This window comes from Myotis yumanensis, unplaced genomic scaffold (genome assembly GCF_028538775.1).
Source record: "Myotis yumanensis isolate MYYU_CA2020_CCGP unplaced genomic scaffold, mMyoYum1.0.hap1 SCAF_2, whole genome shotgun sequence".
NCBI lineage: Eukaryota > Metazoa > Chordata > Mammalia > Chiroptera > Vespertilionidae > Myotis > Myotis yumanensis.
Genome location: NW_027223753.1, coordinates 48461412 through 48475783, shown reverse-complemented (window position 1 = coordinate 48475783; position 14372 = coordinate 48461412). Strand labels below are relative to the sequence as shown.

At 36.5% G+C, this 14372-nt stretch overlaps 1 protein-coding gene across 6 annotated transcripts in view; it reads right to left on the bottom strand.

Annotated features, from left to right (window-relative positions):
* Window positions 1-358: 358 nt before the first annotated feature.
* MIER1 (MIER1 transcriptional regulator) overlaps window positions 359-14372 on the bottom strand; it is a 61251-nt gene continuing 47237 nt past the window's right edge. For 5 of the 6 annotated variants that reach the window (XM_070405335.1, XM_070405337.1, XM_070405339.1 and 2 more), the window contains 3 exons: window positions 9811-9938; window positions 4508-4647; window positions 359-2193 (listed from right to left, as the gene is read on the bottom strand). In XM_070405335.1, the coding sequence (XP_070261436.1) occupies window positions 1889-2193; window positions 4508-4647; window positions 9811-9938 (573 nt within the window). In that variant the 3' untranslated portion in view covers window positions 359-1888. The remainder of the gene's footprint in view (window positions 2194-4507; window positions 4648-9810; window positions 9939-14372) is intronic. The other variant, XM_070405336.1, reaches the window with a different exon arrangement.

Sequence of the window (14372 nt, the reverse complement as noted above, 5' to 3'; positions counted from 1 at the left end):
CTTTGACAAAGAGCTAGGATACTTTGGATTCATTTGAATAAAATCTGATTTAGAAAATGGATTGTGACCATATGTTAAAGCTGCCATTCTGTATAAGTTAATGTTCTAGGCAAAACAAAAACAAAACAAAATTCATGCTTCTCAACACTTCCACCCAAAAATTGGATTTACTGGGATTATGTATGTAACAGTGAATGCACATTATATGAAGTCAGTCAAGTGTTGTAGAGTGGCTTTTAACACTGTTTGGGGGCAGGGGGGACTTGTTCATACTGGTGGAGGGAAGCAGTCTGAACATATGTTAATAGTAATACTTCATGGAGTAAGGCCTAAACCATAATATCTCAGTGCAAACCTCTACTCAATTGCATTGGACAGCTGAGCCATTAAAAACAAGATCACAGAAGATTTATTTAAAAAGGCATCAGCTCTTGAACTGATGGCTAGAAATGAATTAGTAGAAGCATTTGGGATATGCCTATGTGATAAAAACAATAGGTAACAATCTTTTATAAAAGTTTGGATATAGGTTGGTCTATCAGCTGTATAAAACTACATTTTTTCAACAAGAATTTTGCACTAAAAATAAAATGGCACTCTTGCAAGGCTATGCAAATGGATGATCCTATTTGTAATCACAGAACAATAGTTACTGTATAACTTATTTTCATTTTGGAAATATACTATTGAATCTGAAAAACTAGATTATAACTGGAAAAGTCCAAAAAATTTTCTAACTTCACTTTTTCCTCTTAAAAATCAATATTGCTGCCTGCCAATCCTTTGTGTCATGCCAATTATCTAAATATCACTTGACCTTTTCCTCAGTTCATTTAATGCAAAAATGGGAAATTTCATAATGCATATAAAAATAACCGAACAGGATTCTGGTCAGCATGATACATTTAAGCATTTAAGCCAACATTAAATGTTTGTCTTGCTTCAAAAATAATTTTGAAAATTATAGCAAATACAAACAAACTATGCAATCTAAGTATCATGCTTAATTTCAGAATTCTCACACTATTTGTCCATAAGTAAAAAATTGAAAAAAAATTTTCACAATCCTTCATGAATGCTTTTACCACCTGTATAAGAAACATGACTTAGTTACTACACAAAACACTGAAAAATTCATTAGAAAAACCATAGCAAAATAAAATGAAAGCTGACAGACTCAGAATATCAATTCCTCTCATAAAAGTTTACCAACTGTACAAGTTAAGAAAATTATACAAGCTTTTGTATTAAGAAAAGACAGCTCAGTCAAGACGTATGTACTGTAAAAATCTTTCAAAGGCTACAAAGAATCTGGAAAAATACAGAATGTATTTCTTAAGCCCAGATAAGAATATGGAAAGACATCATTGATGTCAACAATTTTACATATACAAACCTGACTTGGTTTATTTTTAAACTTCTATATATAAAAAAATCATGCTAGCATAACTTTCAGGATTCATAAGGGTTTCCTTAATAACGATACTCAACTTGTATATAGAGAAAAATGTCTGAAAGATTTCAATAAACTAAAAAAATTTGGTGTTAAGCAGAAAATTTTTTTCTTCTCTGCCATAAAAATTAAGCAAAAAGTACCTTGTAGTAAAACTTTAGGATTAATACATCCAATGAAAAGGTACAGATATATCTTTAGTTCAAATTTACTAAACTATTTGTTATATCCTTAAAAGGGTCTTTATAGTTTTAAAATAAAAATTCTGCAAAAGGCAGAATTATGAAATCATATTTACTAAAATTAGGACTCAATTCAGTTTTCAAATTTTAACCAATTACTTCAAGGAAATCAAGTTTTTAAGGTAACCCATCAACCCTGAAAATTTTAATCACACCAGGATTTACTCCAAAGAAAGTAAAATAAGTCTAAAATTCAGTCATCTGTGTTTTCAAGTTCTTCAAATTTTCCATGTGAGATTGTTTCTTGGAAAAATTCAGAAGAACCTGGACTTTCTTTTCCATTGCTGTTTACCCTTCGCCTTTTGGCAGGTCTCTCACTTTTTTCATCAATATGGGCAAGTTTTGGGTCAGTGGTAAGATTATCTGTTTCATAACCATTACTATCCATATCTGCATGAAGTGGTTTCTTATTTCCACCTGTTGGTCCATTAACGTGTAACCCTTCAACTTTTACTTCTTCTTTGTTTAATAATTCACCTGGTCCATTAGATGACACCCCTAAGTTGGAAGAAACAAACTGCTAATATTAAACTGTTACAAGATTGCTTTTCATAAAGGAAGTGAGGTATTAGATCTGTGTATGGTCTGAATTTGGACTATATTTATTTGCCTAGTAGCAGTATGACCTTAGACAAGTTATTTATATTCGATGAACATCAGTTTTATCATATATACAATGAGGATAACTTATGATAGCCTACCTTACACAGCTGTTGTGAAGATTAAATAAGTTAGTAAGTATAAAGAATTAAGAACAGAATTTGGCATATATTAAGAGCAGGTTGATATTATGTGACAAAATAATCACTGGGTCCAGTAGTAAAAAAAAGCTGAATTTTAAGCAAAGATATGCATAAATTATTCAGATTTAACAAACGGCTATACCTTTCTAAAACCATGTAAAACATTATATTCTTTCTTTAGAAGCTTTAGCTTTATACTGCCACATAAAATTACAATGATGTGACTTTTTAATTCTTAGTGTAAATCTATGGATATTACTGTACTTTAAGGGTAAAGAGGAAAATATTATCTAAATTAATTTAAGTAATATTGTCATGTTGAAAATTAATGCTTTCATTGTCTAGGCATACACTTGAAAATGCAAAAAGTAAATAAATTCCTCCATATTAGGTGAGAAAAGAACACAATTATTCTAATGAAAGCAAGTAATAGTAAAAAGGTCATGTTCAATTTATCTGCAATAAGAAGTAGAAATTGTGGGAATACTTAATGTAAAAATATAAAATGTGTCACTAAAGATAGTTAAAATTTAATTAAAATATTCACTATAAAGGATAAGACTCAAGTATTACATTTTGGTCAAAGTAAATATCCTATTTTCCTCAACTCACAAGTATATCCAATCATGAATCGCAGGATTATGTATCATGATTTTGTTGTAGTAAGCTGAAAGAGTTGGTGACAGTGTGATTAGGTCAAAAATAACCGTAACGCTTCAAGAGACTGATAAAGTCCCTTACAAATAAATAAAACTGGGTTAGAAAGTTCCTTCCTTTCCTCGAAAAATCTGAGAAACTTGAGTTTTAGGTACTCAATGTGAATAGCTTCTGGGCTACTCAGTAATTTATAGGTAAGTCATGAAACTCTCCTACTCGACCTGCATGTTCTCATCAAATGCTTAAAAAAGAACTAGAAAAGGAAATTATTTGGTATTATGAGCAAGTAGGAAAAGACGATCGTAGTACCAACTGAGTTTCTACTTCTAGTCCCAAGGTCAGAATTTCAGCTTTTTATTGTATTTCAAGGTGGATGTGCTAGCATTAGATGTCATGTCAATGAAACTTTTTGGACCAGGAAATTGGTTGTTGGGCCCTACTTTTTGTTGGCTAGGCTTGCTCTTAGAAGGGAAATAGTGAGGAAATAGAGAGGGATAATCAAATAAGCAAAGTGCAGTATATTCACTACAGTAGTGCCAGGGTCAGACCAAAGGTCAGAACAAGGGTCAAATTTTTCTCAGCGTTTTTCTTCTAGTTTCTGTCATCAGTTTAGCTAGCTCTGCACTGGCCCTTCCTAAGGCTGCTACATCAGAATGTAAGTGGGCAGAACTTATCTATAATGTACCTGTTTCTTTCTAAAGAGGAGTGAGGGACTTATTACTTTCTGCCTGGCTACTGTCTTACTTAGGAAGATCATTTTCATTAAATTAGAAGTCAAATAGTTCTCTGACTAGGTGTTCCTGATCAGCACAATGATCTCTGGTCCACTATATATTTTAAACAGGAACATTATCTGAACCTCAATCATAATGGTATGCCTTCTGCTTTTTTTTTTTTTTCATGGAAACAGAAATAGAAATGTTTCTCTTTGATCTTTTCCTATCCTTCAAAGTTATTATGCTATCAAAGAGAAAAATATTCAAGATGGTGTCTTTGCTATCTATCTCTTTTTATCAGTATGTTATAAGCTCTCAAAATATTTAAAAAAATGTGTATTTCTGATGTGAAATGGCTGGGGTTTTGGTAAAAAATTAACAAGAATATTTATATTCAGATATCCTAACTGGATAAGAAAAGAGATGCTACTCAAAATGAGTAAATTTCTTAAAAGAAATGATCACTGTTGACAGTATAGTTTATTAAACTCACTTTTTAGTGATATCAATGGGAGGTCTTTCCAATTAACTTGTATTCTGCGTATTGTTAGTATGTACGTATGTATGCTGATACCATGTATGTTTCATCTGATATTTACAATTATTAATTTAACTTCTGCACTGAAGTTTAATAGAAACCAAAACTGAACATTCCAGGCTACAAAAAGAAACAGAAGTGTTTCTTTGGTTGCTTACCATTTTGATTACTATTGCTTATATTGCCATCTTCTTTCTCAGACTGGCTGTTACTACTGTTTGAGGCAGTTGGGGGAGGGGATGGTGCTCGACTGGAGGCAGCACTTTCACTTTCATCCAGGAGACGATCCATGTAATCCCTTAAAATTAAGTAAGATAATAAAGTAATAATTTTCTTATATTATAAAAGCTGAAAATTAAATGAGGTTAAATTGAGAAGGCTCTATTTACAAATATATCCTAATTTTCACTTACTACTACATTCATTCTAGTGCCTTATCTATCACACCAGGATCTGAACGTGTAGATGGAAAGCTTCTTTTGGTTACATGTTTTTAGGAAAAATGCGTAAGAGCCTTAAACTAGCTAATTTTAGAGACCTATAGGCAGCTTTAAAACTTTTAAAATTGTAGGCAAGCGCTCAGAGTGGTCCAACTAAAACCAGAGGATCTGAAAGTGAAGAGATAGGGATCATGTCAACCAGAAGGAATACAGAAGAATTTCTGAGCAACATTGGAATTTTAAAGCCCCTGAAGTCTATTTGATGACTATGGCAACATCTAAAAGACAAATTAGGTCCTAACAATGAATCACCTCCCTAAATCTTCCTGGATACCTTCTATATTACCTTTCTGCTAGATATGAGCTATAAGCTCACTAAATTTCTGGGCTTATCTACTGGCTTTACCTGCCACTATGTCATTAAATGCGAGTTCACTTCTTCCCTAAGTCATTCCTGAATGTTACGGCATGGAAGATAGTTGTGTATGACATTGGTTTGGGTTAGACCTGGGCTTACTGTCTCTCTGAGGTAGAGTGCTCTTATCTGTCAAAGGCATATAATCATACATGACCTATCTACCATATAGGGTTGTTGTATAAGACACATATAGGAAAAGTCTGCCAACACCGGCACTGAAAAAACTCCCTGAAGGCAGGGACTTTAGTCTGTTTTGTTTACCAGTGCACTTTTGGTGCCTAAGTTGTGCATGGCACAGGTAGAAGCTTAATAAAAACAAAAATACATATTTTAAAATTCCCTCAGAATAAGTATGATGGAAATATTCAGTCAAATGTTTTAGAATTTTGTGAGCAGGACAAAGAATGTGGATAAAAATGTGGATAAGAAAACAATGGGAAGGCTCAAAGTCTATGTTAAAAGTCCATAAAAAGACAATCAACTATAGCTATAATCTCAAACTTCATGATCACATTGTCCCTTGGGTTATGGGATATAATAAATATAGGGATGTCGTACCTGAGCTCAAGGAGCTTCCAACAATCTGAGGTACAAAATTAACACATATCAAAGAAACATACAAGATAACAAGCTAATCAATTTAGCATTCTAGGCCTATTTACCTCATCTATAAATGAAAGGAGTTAAATTTAATGGTCTTTATGACCTTTTGGCTTCATGCCATTTATCTTAACTGCAGAACAATTATGTAACAAAGTTGAAGCACAAAGCAACAGAAATGATGAATGCTAAAGGGAATTCAGAAGCTAAGGCTAATACGAACAGAAGATGCATGATGAGGAATTGCTGTAAATAAATTTGGTATGGTGGGAATGGATAATGGAGGATGCTAAAAGCCAAGCAAAGGAAACTAGAATTGACTAGATATCAAAGTTACTTTAAATTTCTGAATACATCAATGACATTGTGAAAGAATTATTATTTAATGATTAATGGCATCCAGAATGCTTAAGGAAGAAGAGGAGTCAGGTAGACCACCCAGGATAATGGAATAGCATTCAGATAACAAAAGTTAGCTGAGTTAATTTTTACTTTTTTTCTTTTTAATATATTTTTATTAGAGGCCCAGTGCATGAATTCGTGCACCAGTGGGGTCCCTTGGCCTGGCCTGTGGGATTGGGCTGAAACCAGCTCTCTGACATCCCCCAAGGGGTTCCGGATTGCAAGAGGGTGCAGGCCAGGCTGAGGGACCCCACTGGTGCACAATCGGGACTGGGGAGGGTTGTGGGAGGTTGGCCAACCAAGGAGGGACCACGGGAAGGCTCCAGGGTGTGTCTGGCCTGTCTCACTCAGTCTCAATCGGCCAGACTCCAGCAGCAAGCTAACCTACCGGTCGGAGCATCTGCTCCCCCTGGTGGTCAGTGCACATCATAGCAACCTGTCAACCATCTGACCCCTGGTGTCCGTGCATGTCATAGTGAGGTTGAGTGGCCTTCGCATATCATTAGTATATCATTCTTTGATTGTTTGAATGAACGGCTGGATGACTGGACACTTAGCATATTAGGCTTTTATTATATAGGATTGGTTTCAGAGAGGAAGAGAGAGAATCACTGATAGGCTGCCTCCTGCACGCCCTCTACTGGGGATGGAGCCCACAACTTGGGCATGTGCCCTTGACCAGAATCGAACTTGGGACCCTTCAGTCCACAGGCCGACGCTCTATCCACTAAGCCAAACCAGCCAGGGCAATTTTTACTTAAAAAAAGAAATTAAATGCAAGGCGGTTACAGCCAAATCTCCAATTTGCATATAGCTACCAATTCTTCCAGGTAGTGAAGAAAGAATCTGTATTAAAATTTTTCAAAGGCTATTTATAGGCAAAGAATGTAGCTCGTTCTGGTGAACAAATGCTAGATAATAATGCAACAGAAAAATGAACAAATAACTTTCGGGAAAGTGTACTCTATGATTTTGACTAAAAATAAAGATGAAAAATGCAATTTTGGCTAAGGGCATTAACTTAATGTTGTGTGCAACTACTAATAAAAAGCAAACTGGAAAAACAAGTTTGGAAGCAAACTGGAAAAATATCTCCATGCTTACAGAAAACCACAATTTCTCCCCATCTGGAAAATAATGTACAGTCTGGTTTAAAATTACAGTTCAGCTAAGAAAAAAAAAAAAAAAAAAAACTTTATGAAAGATCCAAAGGGAACATAATCAAAGACTATAAAACCGTATCTTGCCTAGTGGGGCAAGCACATTTGTTCACTTCATACCAGTACACCAGAGAACCACTGTTAACTCTCGAAGCCTGAGAAAAGAGAAAATGTGGGATTACCCTTAACTGTGGCTATTCCACCTACAGAATAAGTTAACCTTAACAGGAAACAAGGTTACAGACATAGGTATCTTCAAAATGTTTACAGAAGCTACGGAGAAATTATTAGAGAAACTAAAATGTTTGGCAGCACAACCCTACCTAACCTGTGAAGCTTGACAACAAAGAGGACCAACAAAGCCAGCCCACAGCACTGCCCTTGGTGATGCTCTCTGGAAAAGAAAACTGGATGAACCATCGGTCTGACCCAACATGGCAATTCTTATGTTCTTATGCTGATTATGACAGACTGCCTGTAGTTCATGTGTAAATATTATTTCTGAAATGGGTAAAAAAAATGAAATGTTACTACTGCTTTTTCCTACAGAATAGCTTGAAAATTGTGACTAAAATGGTACATTCTGTAAATTAGACAGCTATATCTAGTTTTACATCATTATGCCTCAACAATACCAATTCATTATATAATCCAGAAAAAATTTATAAATGTATTAACATTAGACAATTAGACAAAATCTGGAATACTGTTATGAAATTCCACTCTAGCTACCATGAACTTTAAGTAATGGGGGATGAGGCACAGAGTCCAATGTACCCATGATTTGCAAGGGCAATCATAACCATTTATTCGCTTTTAGATGATTTTGCTTTTGACTTTAGAGTGTTTGATCCTCCAGCAAAATGACCAGCAGAGAGACCTATAAATAAACATCACTCAGAAATGGTCTAGCCAACAAGTTTCTAAAGCACAAATGTGTATACAAGCACATCTTTCAAAGGCAGTTATTTGGCCAGCTTAAGAACTTTACTAGTGAACACTGACCAAATGAAGTCACATTTTACATTATTCTTATTCCATACACATTAGGGAATAATCAGGCATAGTATGATCAAGTTAAGTCCACTGTAACAATTCATTAACATTTTAGAGCAACTCATGTGAGAGGATAGGTTCTATACTCTATGTCAGCCATTTTCAACTAGTGTGCTGCAAAAATTTTAAAACATGTAATACCTAACTATTGATAGTCAGGGGCATTGACCTCTTTTCCCTTAGATTGTCAAATTAAAAAATGACAACAGCCAACACAACAATAGCCGTTGGTATGAATGAATCAAAATTATACCTAATTTTTTTGTCAGATCAGCAAACATTTCAGGAATCTATATATATAAAAGCCAATCAACCAGAATGACTGGTCGCTATGACATGCACTTCGGCCGCCCTCTCCCCGGCCAGCCCAGCCCCCAATCGGCCCCCTCCACCCCAATTGGGGGTGGGGCCAGCCTGGCCCCACCAACCTGATCGGGGGGCAGGGCCAGCTAGCCAACCGCCCGCGGTCCCTCCCACCTGCCTGCCTGATTGGCCCCCATCGAAGCTGGCCAGCCCGACCCCACCCGTGCACAAATTTGTGCACCAGGCCTCTAGTTAGTTGATATGTGCCATGAGATGAAAAGGTTGAATAGTTGCTGCTCTATGCACTTAAATAACAAATTACTAGTGGCAATGGGGACAGTGCTTCATTCTAGAGTTAGACTACCGAGGGCTAAGAGAATTTGGTGCACGGGGACTAGATTAGACATATAAGGCATTTTGCACAGAGTTTTGGTTACCTGGATCAAAAATAGATTAGACAGAAAAAATATTAATTTCTCTTCCTCTTTAAAGTGCTTCTATTAGGCATATGACCCTGTGTTTTTTAGAAAAGTCTCTCTTTTCTATTCTTACTGCTCTCACAGAGTTATTACATTAAAACTATAAATGCTTATACTGAATGAAATAGAATTAAATGAAAACATGCTTTCACAGCTGTTCTGATCCATTTACTTTAAGGAATCCTACTGAAACATATACTCTAACATTTGCTTTGATATATTTGTTAGCTCAAATAATATGAACTGTAGTTTGCAATGTTTTCTAAGACACTGAAAAGTGCAAATGTCCTATAGATATGTCAATAATGGATAAATTGAAACTGAAGTATTATTAAACAATTATAATTTCCTCAAGAAAAATTTAGAAAAGCTTAGTAAAACTCTGGCTAAGTAGCTCAGTTGGTTAGAGCATCGTCCTGATATGCCAAGGTTTCGGGTTCAATTCCCAGGCAGGGGCATATAAAGAATGAATGCAAAAATAAACAACAAATTAATGTTTCTCTCTAAAGTTAATAAATTAAAAAGAAACACACAACTCCCACCCCAACAAAGCAAATAGAAAAGCTTAGTAAAAACACATGACACGAAAGAAAAGACACTCACGTTACACCAGGATGAAGATTGTATTTCTTTTTTCCAAATCGTGTTTGCTGAGCAAAGAAATCATAACGTTCAGATTTTTTCCACATATAATAGAATGCTACACATTCACCAACTGACCTTGTTCGAACCTGTAAGAAACAAATATATGTTTTACAGTGATCCAGACTCAATTATTTTACAAAAAGGCTGAGAATAGTCCGCAGTGAGTAAAAGCTATTATAATGCTAATGCTTTGTTTACTAAGTTACTCCTGTGGTTACTGTGCTGTACCTATTTGTGTAATTGAATGGGTTCACTTCACAAATGTTCACCTATGGGATGACAAATGATGTTGACAAAATTCTGTTTTGCTACTTGGCTTGGAGAGCTGGAAGGGTTGAAAATGAAAAAAAAGGTACCTGCATGAGTACTTGGGATACAAGATAATATTACTTTAACCCACACATTTCTATCTTGAAGGGGGTATCTTGTGGGATTGATTGCACCTAAGGTCAATTTGATTATTCACTTATTTCATGACCTGATATACATTTTTCTTTTTCCCCCTCTGCTTGCATTTTACAACTTTGGCCTATGTCACTTGAAGGCTGAAAGCTATTAGGGCTCAAAAAAAAATCTTTCAAGCTCTTTTTGCCTCCTTTAGAATCTTATTTCTCAATAGATACAAGCCAAGTCAACTGTACTTTTAAAAAATATATATATTTTATTGATTTTTTTTACAGAGAGCAAGGGAGAGGGATAGAGAGTTAGAAACATCGATGAGAGAGAAACATCAATCAGCTGCCTCCTGCACACCTCTGACTGGGGATGTGCCCGCAACCAAGGTACATGCCCTTGGCTGGAATCGAACACGGGACCTTTCAGTCTGCAGGCCGACGCTCTATCCACTGAGCCAAACCGGTTAGGGCTCAATTGTACTTTTGAGAGTAAAAATTGAAGATACTTTGGGTTATGTAAATTTAACATTATGAAAAATCTTCAATAAAATAAACCTACATAATAGAACTTATGATTAAGATCAAACTTCAATTCCAGGTATAAAAACAAAGTCTTTTTTTTTCTTTTCAATACTTTTCATATTTATTTATTTTTTTAAATTAAATCTTTATTGTTCAGATTACATTTGTTCCTCTTTTTTTTCCCCCATAACTCCCCTCCTCCCAGTTCCCGCCCCACCCTCACTCCCCACCCACTGTCCTCATCCATAGGTGCACGATTTTTGTCTAGACTCTTCCTGCATTTCCCACTCCCCTTTCCCCCCCAAGAATAGTCAGTCCATTCCCTTTCTATGTCCCTGATTCATTATAATCACCAGTTCATTCTGTACATCAGATTATTTATTCACTTGATTCTTAGATTCACTTGTTGATAGATGCATGTTTGTTGTTCACAATTTGTATCTTTACCTTTTTCTTCTTCCTCTTCTTAAAGGATACCGTTCAGCATTTCGGATAATACTGGTTTAGTGGTGATGAACTCCTTTAGCTTTTCCTTATCTGTGAAGCTCTTTATCTGACCTTCAATTCTGAATGATAGCTTTGCTGGATAAAGTAATCTTGGTTGTAGGTTCTTGGTATTCAGCACTTTGAATATTTCTTGCCATTCCCTTCTGGCCTGCAAAGTTTCTGTTGAGAAATCAGCTGACAGTCGTATGGGTATTCCCTTGTAGGTAATTGAGTCTCTTTCTCTTGCTGCTTTTAAGATTCTCTCTTTGTCTTTTGCTCTTGGCATTTTAATTATGATGTGTCGTGGTGTGGTCCTCTCTGGATTCCTTTTGTTTGGGGTTCTCTGCGCTTCTTGGACCTGTAAGTCCATTTCTTTCACCAGGTGGGGGAAGTTTTCTGTCATTATTTCTTCAAATAGGTTTTCAATATCTTGCTGTCTCTCATCTTCTGGCACCCCTATAATTCTGATATTGGTACGCTTGAAGCTGTCCCAGAGGATCCTTACACTATCTTCGTATTTTCGGATTCTTTTTTCATTTTGCTTTTCCGGTTGGGTGTTTTTTGCTTCTTCGCATTTCAAATCTTTGACTTGATTCTTGCGCTCCTCTGTTCTGCTATTGGGTGTCTGTATAATATTCCTTATTTCAGTCAGTGTATGCTTAATTTCCAGTTGTTTCTTTATCACAACATCGAGGGTCTCATTAGATTTCGTGAGGCTCTCATCAAGTTTATTGGCAGCTTCTAGCACATTATTGCAAGCCTTCAAAATTGCGTTTTTTAGCTCTATATCCTCCATTTCTGTCACGTTTTTTTGTCTCCGCATTTTTTATGCTTTCTTGGTGCACCCCCTTGTGGTCTTTGTGCGCAGTCTTGTTCTAGTTAAGCCTTGATTGTTGTAGTTAATACTAGAGGGATTTGACCACCAGGCCGATTGGCTGTGAGAATCAGCTGTAACTGCAGTGGGAAAACTTCTGTCCTCTGGAGAGGTGCTAATCTAGCCTTTGCCTGAGGCTATCCGGCAAATGGCTCTGCGCAGGGCTTGTGCGGGGGTCGCAGGGGATCAACAGGGCGGGTGGAGGGAGCAGTTATGGCTGCTCTCAGTCCCGTTCCCAGAGGCTATGTTTCTCAGAACCCCAGCAACTGCTGCAAACCTCGGAGAGAAAGCTGCCCTCACGTTCCAACTGATGCCAGATAATCCCGCTTCTCCCGTTTGAGTATGAGTCCCTAGAGACTTGCCCGGATCTGGAGCTCAGAGTCTGAGACTCCCTCCTGATTGAAAACGACAACCTCGCCCTCAGCCACCAGCCCGCTTTGCGCGCGCACCTCCGCACCTTTGTATTTTCCACACTGCACCTCCTCTGAGCCTCGGTATGCTGTTATCTTTCCTTCTAGTTGAAGAGTCTCTCCTCAGCCAGCCTTCCTGTGGTTCTGGGTGATGTCTGTTCTGTCTTTTAGTTGTATTTTTGAAGTGGTTGTTTGCGGCAGCAATCTCCGGTGTTTACCTATGCTGCCATCTTGGTTTCTCCAAAAACAAAGTCTTAATGTTTTCACTGGACTAAACTTCTCCCTCTTAACACGTTAAGAGCCCAGCCAGTTTTGTCTTCCAGACAGAAAGAATAGTGTCAGTCACCGGTGACTGACAGGGCACTTAATGTGTTAAAGAATACTGTCTTCCCTCCGTTGACTCGAACAGCTAGTATATTAGGTATAGAGCAGCTGACTTCTGTAACAGTGAAATATCACCATCCCAAATGTTTATAAACAAATCCAGGTTAATAGTCAATATTATGTTAAGGCATTTTTGGATAGTGGTTTCAAATCACCTAATAATTTTTTATTCCTTAAAAAAAAAAAGGGATTTCTAGGGGTATGTTGTTGCTTCTAGTTATACCAGCCTATCATTCCAGGGGTCTCTTCTATAGGTAATCCAACATGGTTTGATCAAAAGTGTGTAACCCTTTGCACTCCGCTGTCCCCTCTCAGGGGACATCGGAATTCTAGCATATCACTCGGATGTCCCCTCTCAGGGGATATTGCAGTTTATTAGTGATTACGGGGAATTGAGTTATTTCAACGCAACTTTTTGAGACATGCATGTTTCCCTGAAGTTTTATCTTGAAATGGCACAAGAAATTAAATCAAAATATCGTAAAATTACTAAGATATATACAAGAAATGTCAGGGGGTTTTGTGTCGGATTAAACAATAAACTACATATTCCCGATGTGGGACAAAGAAAACAGGACTGCATTGTGTGTTCTAACAGGAAAACACCTGGTGGCAGGCGTCAAACCACTTATTACTGTCAAACATGCACTAATCAGCCTGCAATGCATATTGGGGAGTGTTACAAAACTTATCATACTGTACAAAATTATAAACAATAAAGTATTGTTTTTTTTGCAAATATACATTCCTCGATGTCACCCAATTCCTATAAGTCCAATATCATTATAATACGTTACTTGGTTCCAAAATTATACTAAATAATACGAGGGTCTGTAAATGCACGTTTCCGCCGCAAAGTAGCGTCAAGTAGCTGGTAGCCAATGTCCAGCATGGTTCGGAGTGCAAAGGGGTAAATTCAAGCAGGAATGCTAGAAAACTGTTATCCAAAATGTCCCTTCAAACATGAAACTGTATTTTACATTCAGAACCATATATGACCAGTCATTAGCATAATGCATTCCTTTCATAGTGTTATTCACTATATTGCAGGTCATATATTTGGATACAACATTAAGGAGTATAGATACATTTTCTAAAACAATGCTAAGACTCAAAATTTTTCTATTAGTTATGTCTGATGTTCTATACCAAGATGCAAGATAATCAAGATCAAAATTAATAAAAATGAACCAATAGGATTTGTAAGCAATATTTTATTTATGAAACATAAAATACTGTTAAATATGTGTTAAAACAAATCAAGCGGACACCATCCAATCAGATCCAGAGGAATATAAGGAGAACGTGGTCACAGACTATTTAGAGCCCAAGACTTAAGCCCAAATACTTTTAACATCATCCTAGTAAGCCACCACACAAGACTTAGCTACTATCTTCAAGGAAACATGTAAAGCCAAGTTCTTTTGTCACTTATATTTGCTAAAAGTG